Source organism: Poromitra crassiceps (genome assembly GCF_964638095.1).
Source record: "Poromitra crassiceps genome assembly, chromosome: 12".
Classification (NCBI taxonomy): Eukaryota; Metazoa; Chordata; class Actinopteri; order Beryciformes; family Melamphaidae; genus Poromitra; species Poromitra crassiceps.
The window spans coordinates 23,153,155-23,162,452 of NC_139632.1; the positions used below are offsets into that span (position 1 = coordinate 23,153,155).

General features: G+C 42.8%; 1 protein-coding gene across 1 annotated transcript; it reads right to left on the reverse strand.

Annotated features, from left to right (window-relative positions):
- Positions 1-7,336: 7,336 nt before the first annotated feature.
- Positions 7,337-8,530, reverse strand: cldn33b (claudin 33b; the record flags this gene model as incomplete). The annotated part of the gene is made up of 1 exon (XM_083647132.1): positions 7,337-8,530. One exon carries the CDS (start codon positions 8,528-8,530, stop codon positions 7,868-7,870), a length of 663 nt encoding a protein of 220 aa, XP_083503258.1. The 3' UTR covers positions 7,337-7,867.
- Positions 8,531-9,298: the final 768 nt, after the last annotated feature.

Genomic DNA, 9,298 nt, shown 5'->3' on the forward strand with positions numbered 1-9,298 from the left:
GGGCAAAGCACAGCCTCAGGAACACTTCAGTGGCTTGAAATCTATCTGTAAAATCTGAGATGTTCTTTTTCCATGGAAAATTGACTTGGAAAATAACAGAGTACAAAGTAGAATAATCAGAATGCATTATTCCCCAGGACTGTTGAGTTTGTATAGGAGAGCATTACTCATGTTATACTGCCAGAAACAGTGTGTGCTACACCCAAGTCTATGATGTCACATCAGTGTGCAATAACATAACATAACATAACATAACATAACATAACATAACATAAGGAGGATTAGGAGAAAATTCTTAATGCAGTCTGGATAATTATTTTCCTACCAAACAAATGGGTGAGACTTTACTTTATTAAGTCGTGTACCCATGGAAAAGTACTGTAAATACACAATATTATTCTCTACTTGATGAAAATCTCCCTAATACATAAACGTGTTTTAATGAAGCCATTCGAATGGTGTGTTACACTTCTTTTATGATTATTATTACCGACCAGAGGAGGCGCTAGTGCAGCAACCAGGACACATACCCTGAATCCGGCTTCCCACCTGCAGACACAGCCAAACGTGCCTGTATGAACGCCCGACCAAGCCGGAGGTAACACAGGGGCGCGAACCTGCAACCCTCGTGTTGGTAGGCAGGCAATCTGTGTTATACATTTCAAGTACATTACGTATTAGGGAGATTTCTGTACCGCATAGCAATATTTGTGTACTTACAATACTTTTCCATAGGTTAATACACTGGAACAAGGCTATTGTAAAGTGTCAACCACTGAATTGCCATTATTACACAGAGATACCTGTAATTGTCTGCCTGTTAGATTATATCATGGCTGATCAATTTGGGGCCCGCGGGCCAAGTTTGGCCTGTCCCCTTTTTGATTTGGCTCCCTGTGCATTTGACAAAAAAAGAAAAGAAAATAAAGAAATCTGCGGCTGATATTACGGTCTTTAGGAGGCTGTGGCAGGCTCATTTTTAAAGCTTATATCGGTAACACTTCATAATACTGTAACACAAAAAATGGGTAGTTACTGAGGAACGAGTAAGGAACGAACCATTAGTTCATGAATAGTTAATGATTAGTTAATGAGTAGTTGATAGGTAGTTCCTTAATGGTAGTTACTTAAGAACTGACCATTAGTTACCATGTTAACGAACCAGTAAGTAATGATTACTTCCCTAATTTTTTTTTTTTTAAATGTTTTCATTCACTAGTTCATTAATAGTTAATGGGTAGTTCCTTAAAGATCCTTAATGGTAGTTACTTAAGAACTGACCATTAGTTCCCATGGTAGTTACTAAAGAACTGACCATTAGTTACCATGTTAACGAACCAGTAAGTAATGATTACTTCCCTAAATTTTTTTTTTTTTAATATTTCACTAGTTCATGAACAGGTAGTTCCTTAAGAACTGACTATTAGTTACCATGTTCGTGAGCATGACTCCACCAAATACTTACCAGTTGTTCATGAGTACTCATCGTTACTTCATGATTACCTTACCATTACTTACCATGTTAGTGCATCATTACTTCCTGCTTACTTTACCATTAGTTCCCATGTTTGTGCCCCCTCAAGTGAAGCAGTACATCTTACTGAGTAGTTACTAAGGAATACACCATTACTTCCTGCTTACTTTACCATTACTTAACATGTTTGTGCCCCCTCAAGTAAAGCAGTACATCTTCCTGAGTTGTTACTAAGGGATACACCATTACTTCCTGCTTACTTTACCATTAGTTCCCATGTTTGTGCCCCCTCAAGTGAAGCAGTACATCTTACTGAGTAGTTATTAAGGGATACACCATTACTTCCTGCTTACTTTACCATTAGTTCCCATGTTTGTGCCCCCTCAAGTGAAGCAGTACATCTTACTGAGTAGTTACTAAGGAATACACCATTACTTCCTGCTTACTTTACCATTAGTTCCCATGTTTGTGCCCCCTCAAGTGAAGCAGTACATCTTCCTGAGTTGTTCCTAAGGAATATACCATTACTTCCTGCTTACTTTACTAGTGAAGACGAATTTATTCAAGTATGCAAATTAAAAAAGTGTAGCTCCTCCCACTTTAGTAAAGTACCCTACCCCACTTAGGAGATCGAGGTACCCCACTAAAACCACGCCCCCGAGGCTCTACGACCTTCAGGGGCGGAGTTACCTTTTTTGGCTCCACCCACCCCCACCGGAAGCCAGGGAAAGGGGGCGGAGGCTATTTTTTCACATTCGAACTCCTTGGGGGCGTGGCTACAGTTCTAGCCTACTTTGGTTAGGCCACGCCCACCGGAAGTGCGATATGTAAACCCTACCAAAAAAAGTGTTTTTTTTTACTAAGTGTTTGAGCCAAGAACTAGTGAAATATTAAAAAAAACAATTTTTAGGGAAGTAATCATTACTTACTGGTTCGTTAACATGGTAACTAATGGGCAGTTCTTAAGTAACTACCATTAAGGAACTACCTATCAACTACTCATTAACTAATCATTAACTATTCATGAACTAATGGTTCGTTCCTTACTCGTTCCTCAGTAACTACCCATTTTACTACCCTAAATTTTTTTTTTTTTTTAATATTTCACTAGTTCTTGGCTCAAACACTTAGTAAAAAAAACACTTTTTTTGGTAGGGTTTACATATCGCACTTCCGGTGGGCGTGGCCTAACCAAAGTAGGCTAGAACTGTAGCCACGCCCCCAAGGAGTTCGAATGTGAAAAAATAGGCTCCGCCCCCTTTCCCTGGCTTCCGGCGGGGGTGGGTGGAGCCAAAAAAGGTAACTCCGCCCCTGAAGGTCGTAGAGCCTCGGGGGCGTGGTTTTAGTGGGGTACCTCGATCTCCTAAGTGGGGTAGGGTACTTTACTAAAGTGGGAGGAGCTACACTTTTTTAATTTGCATACTTGAATAAATTCGTCTTCACTAGTAAAGTAAGCAGGAAGTAATGGTATATTCCTTAGGAACAACTCAGGAAGATGTACTGCTTCACTTGAGGGGGCACAAACATGGGAACTAATGGTAAAGTAAGCAGGAAGTAATGGTGTATTCCTTAGTAACTACTCAGTAAGATGTACTGCTTCACTTGAGGGGGCACAAACATGGGAACTAATGGTAAAGTAAGCAGGAAGTAATGGTGTATCCCTTAGTAACTACTCAGTAAGATGTACTGCTTCACTTGAGGGGGCACAAACATGGGAACTAATGGTAAAGTAAGCAGGAAGTAATGGTGTATCCCTTAGTAACAACTCAGGAAGATGTACTGCTTTACTTGAGGGGGCACAAACATGTTAAGTAATGGTAAAGTAAGCAGGAAGTAATGGTGTATTCCTTAGTAACTACTCAGTAAGATGTACTGCTTCACTTGAGGGGGCACAAACATGGGAACTAATGGTAAAGTAAGCAGGAAGTAATGATGCACTAACATGGTAAGTAATGGTAAGGTAATCATGAAGTAACGATGAGTACTCATGAACAACTGGTAAGTATTTGGTGGAGTCATGCTCACGAACATGGTAACTAATAGTCAGTTCTTAAGGAACTACCTGTTCATGAACTAGTGAAATATTAAAAAAAAAAATTTTTTAGGGAAGTAATCATTACTTACTGGTTCGTTAACATGGTAACTAATGGTCAGTTCTTTAGTAACTACCATGGGAACTAATGGTCAGTTCTTAAGTAACTACCATTAAGGATCTTTAAGGAACTACCCATTAACTATTAATGAACTAGTGAATGAAAACAAATGAAAAAAAAATTAGGGAAGTAATCATTACTTACTGGTTCGTTAACATGGTAACTAATGGTCCGTTCTTTAGTAACTACCATGGGAACTAATGGTCAGTTCTTAAGTAACTACCATTAAGGATCTTTAAGGAACTACCCATTAACTATTAATGAACTAGTGAATGAAAACATATAAAAAAAAAAAAAATTAGGGAAGTAATCATTACTTACTGGTTCGTTAACATGGTAACTAATGGTCAGTTCTTAAGTAACTACCATTAAGGAACTACCTATCAACTACTCATTAACTAATCATTAACTATTCATGAACTAATGGTTCGTTCCTTACTCGTTCCTCAGTAACTACCCATTTTTTGTGTTACAGTATTATGAAGTGTTACCCTTATATCATATGAAACTAGAAGACCTAAGAAATCGAGTGGTACCATGTCAACCTAGCATGTCGGGAACGGGGTAAACAACGCTCCGAATTTAGGCTAAATGTATTTTTTGGCCCACGGCCCTCCATCCAGATACATTTTTGGCCCATCGTAGGAAAGAATTTGGGCACCTCTGAATTATATTTTGCTCCAAGTGAATTGTAGCTTCAGGGATTGAAGCTGCCATAGGTCAGTGCCACAGTGCTCTTTTATCTCTCCAGTGTTACCTAAGAGTCCTCTCTGGAATAGTAATCTGAGCATTCCTGTAATATGTGCGTCTCTTACCGCTGAAACGGGGGAGGTGAAATGCCAAAAGGTGTGGGCTTCTGAGGCCTCGTGAGGAGGGATGCGAGCGGGTCAGGTTGACTGGGGCCCTGCTCATGTGAGCCGGGTGGGAGGCTGACGAGAGCAGGCATGTGAGTTTGGAGAGGGGGCTCAGAGTGCTGATTGTTGCCAGGGAGAGTGGCCCAGTGGCTGGCTGCACCTCTCTGTCTGGGGGTGGAGAGCTGCAGAAGAACAAAAGAGCCTCTTCAGCAGAGCACAGCTCTTTGTCAAAAACACAAGTCACACAAGTGGATGACTGGCAGACCTGAAGGTTTGCATGGTGCTGCTTTGTGGAGAAACCGTTCTGTGCAACAACTACCACTATGAGTTTAGTGCCACTAATCTGTAACAGGGGGAACATTGATGCTATTTCATTTGGTATGACAAAATGTTATGCAGAAATGTTCTTTTAGCCAATAGATTTGTATCTAAGCACACAAATGAATCTCCTTCCCTCCTCTCTCCCTCTCCACTCACACATCCCCTGCAGATGAGGTGGACATATAACCCGGGAGTTGGCTATGCTTTATCTAATCTGTTTTGCTCAGCATCTTCACTATCAGCTATGATGGAGGAGTCTACATAAGATAAGACTTTGGGAGCGCTGGTCAGCAACATTGCAAAGACTTTTACTGATTCAATTAAGATGTGTTTCAGTCATTGCCGTCATATCAAAGTATGTATCATTTTATCAGAGACCGTGATGGGTTCATAATGGGGTTTCGGGAGATGGCATTTTATTCTGTGGTCAATACACTTTACTTGCTCAGGAGAAGATCGTGCCTGGTGCTACAATTAAAGGCAAATGGGCAATTAGCCTACTTCACATCCCACCCAAATCATCCATTTTGTGTCTAAAAGGCAGGAACACTAATGAGGGTTTCCAACTTCCAATCGGTGTTCCAGTGCCGGGGCCCTAATCAATGTGTTGCTAGCACCTGTTTTACTTCTTGCCTTTTAGACACAAAATGGGTGATTTGGGTGGGATGTGAAATAGGCTAATGACACAGGGCATGTTCTGTTATCGTCTTCTGAGATAGCTGAGATCGTCCCCATTGATCAGGACAAGATAGCAAATATATATTGTAGTTGGTATCATCACTAACTCTAGATAACCAACAGGTAGATAACCAATCTGCAATCTTGTAAAAATCTGTCTTTGTAAACTGTATGATAATTTCACAGTGGAAATCTGTACATTTTACAAGCAAAAACAAAACATGAGTCCTCCTGTCCTCATAAAGGGGGTTTTGGTATGGAAATTGTGAGGGAGTGGCTGCTGTGACAACATTATCAGGATTGCTTGAGACAAGATCTGGGTGTGTTGAGCACTGAGCAGTGCACAGCTGATCTCATGACTACAGCTAACCTATTGCTCTAAATATTATACTATATCAATTTTTGAATTCAGGTTTGGATAATCTCCATATTTCAAGACTGCTGAAATAATGTGTCGCATTACAGTCAGTACAGTTGATATAATCAAAATATAAACAATACTGTATGTTCTGCACTGTGAGCAATTACCTTATCAGGCCATCGAGGTAGTTTTGTTTATTTGCAGACAAATGCATTAAAACATTCTTGAGAAGAAGACATGCCATTTTCTTTGTGTTATCGTGATGCCTGGCCCGAGCACAGTAATCAAGGCCAGCATCTCTCTGCCATTAAGGCGGTTGTTTCCAAAGCCTCCCTGCTGATAGCTGCGCTCATGCTAGGAGACACCGAGTCGTCCAAGCAGTCTGCAGGGCGTCAGACGACTGGAGGGTGCCTCTCTGTGCTGTCTATGCTCTTTAGGTCTTTGAAGCAACCTGACGCAACTAGGAACAGTTTTTTGTCCTATCCTGTCAAGCCTGTGGGCCTCCTGGGTGAGCGAGGTATCCTGTCAACCCTGTGGGCCTCCTGGGCGAGGTATAGTTTTGTGGTAACATCAAAGCCTGTGGGCCTCCTGGGCGAGGTATCCTGTCAAGCCCGTGGGCCTCCTGGGCGAGGTATAGTTTTGTGGTAACATCATTATCACTCATTAACTTGACTCATTAGGATGTGAAGGTTTTGAAATCTTGGTCAGCAAAAGCCCCTGACTCAAAAGACCAGGCTCTGCCTTTGTGTAACTCTATGTAAATGACAGAGACAGACGTTTTGGAATAGAGCGGAGAGCATTGTCGGCCTCTGACCTTGGCAAATTTGTGTAATTATGTCAAAGCCGGGGCCACAGGGCAACCTGTTCTGCATTCTTCACAGGACACGCTGCCCATTAAAGCATTCATTAAACACAGCTTAGCTCAGCGAGTGACCAGGAAATCTGATGGAATTAGTCTCAAGCTGTGTTTCCACTAGCAGACACACCTGATGGGCCGAGTTGGCTGTTTTCTGTTCAGCTTGTCGTCCCGTTAGAGAAACCAGAGAATACTTCAGATCAAAACATCTGACATATTAGGCTCTTTGTGTCATGGGTTATTATGATATGTTTAAGTGACTAAATCCACTGTAGTTCAGCATGTGCTCACGACGACCAGATGTCGCTGAGCAAGAGGGTGGCCATCTTTCCTCCTCTGACATAACTCAGGTCAAATGATTCCTTCTTTGATACGATGCTCATATCACAGCTTCTCAATTTTGAGATAATCTGAATTCTAAATTAATATCATGTTCAATTGAGAGACTTAGTTGAGTAAAGTCAAAAACATCTACACCATCCATGTGTGCATACATGCAGACGTATAGTGCAGTACAGGAAAGTGGCTTGTTGAAATGTAAAAAAGACAAGTATTCAACATAATCGCAACAGATGTCTTTATATGAATCATTTGAATGTGCTGAGCAATACAGCACATAGCATACTTAAGCAGGCACGGAAATGTTTGTGCTTCAGGAACTAATCTCTACATTTTAGTATTGACAATAAGTTACAATCACAGCATTTTATGAAGTGTCTTGAAAGAAACGTATGTAACAGAAATGTCTCTGTGTTTGCACTGATAAGAAAAAGATCCTGAAATCATCCCATAATGAGGAAAAACAAAGCATTATAAAATACAATTTAAAAAAATATGTACATGTATTTCTATTGGTCACAGCACTTTTTCCTTTAAAGTAGTTTGATTGTGGAGGTGGACTTAAAATAGCTGCAGCAAATATTCACTAATCATTTAGTGGTATTTTCTACAGTACAACTGCAACATGCAATTTTCACTATGATCTATGATGGGGTATTATAAACAAACTCCAAATGCTATATCAAAATCCTTCTTTTTTTCCACCAATGATGAAGCCCCGCTCATGCGTTGTCTTTGATATAAAACCAGATATATATACTCATTGTTTTAAAAGCAGATCTACGGCTGATTCAGTTGTGCTGTCAAGTCTCTTTGCAGGCAATTCATTCATTAAACATACTCTGAGCGTCTCCTGGGGGAAATGTCTGTACTCCTCCTGACCTGGTGTCTCCGCTGCAGCACAGGCTGAGCTTCTGTCTGTGCGCACAAGCAAGAGGAGACCAGGAGAAGCCCGGCCACCACGAGGAGAAATCCTCCTACCCAGCCGCAGAACAGGGCATCGCCAAACTCCCATCGCGGCACCACATCGGGCACCGTCTCGTCAAAGAAGTGTAACACTGCTAAATGGGCCACATAGGAGACCGGGATCAGACAGAGGACTCCAGCCAGCATCCCCAGCGCCCCTCCTATGACGGTCAGCATCCTCTTGGTCCGATAGCCGCCCTGTCCTTTACAGCTGTTGACCAGGTAAAGTCCCGGTATGGCCAGCAGGATCCCCAGCAGGCCCGTGGCCAGGGAGATGCACATGAGGATGCGGGCCAGCTTGAGGTCATAGGAGAGGCCCAGGAGACTGTCATAAGATCGACACTCCATGCCCCCGACCTCCTGCACCACGCACGTCTCCCACAAGCCCAGCTCGTAGCTCTCTATGGCCAGCAGCTCAGTGGACATGGTCAGCCACTGTGGCGTGATGGTGGTGGCTAGTGCGCACAGCCACGCTCCGACATACACAAACATCCCCAGCAGCTCCAAAGCGCAGGCGCACGTGTCCATGGTTGGCCTCTCTGTGGCCTCCGCTCCACGCTCCACAGACCCACAAACACTTCTCCTGGCTGCACTTCAGATGGAACGGCTCGCCTCGCAGCGTCCGGTCGACACACACGCCGCTCAGTACACCTGCTAATTAGAGTTGAGCACTCTGGCTCTCGGCGAGGAGCCGTTTCACAAACAGTTCCCACTCAGAGAAGCACACGTTCTCTGTGGCAGGGAGGGAAGGCCCTCCCCACTGTGGTCCTCCTGCTCCTCTGCTGTGCCAATGGGCAGAGGAGGCAGAGGCAGAGATGGCCAGCCTTCGACAAGATCACTGTCAAACGCTTGCTCCACAATAGCGGGCCATGAGGGAAGCAATTAAAAGCAGACAGGATAATATTTTTTATGCAGATTGTTGCAGATATTGGGACTGACCTCAGGCCCTGCCCTCTGTTTCCATTCATCCTGTTTCTGCTCCCACTAGTGACAGGCTATTCCAGTGAGCTTGTACGGATAAACAAACAAGACATTATGACGGGCAAACACACACAAAACATGAGCAGCAGCTTGTTTACACTATCATTTGCAAATGCCAGGCTGAGCAGACAGAGATAAGCTTCCCATGACCTCTGACCTGGGATGTCAATTCTGCTCCCGACAGAGAAACTATGAAATTGCCCGTTTTAATCTCACTGGGGCAGCACAAAGCAATCATGCTGTACTGAGTAAACAGTCTCTAGGCCACTTAATGCGATCTTCAGTCAATGCGTTCCATGTGAATTAATTTATTAT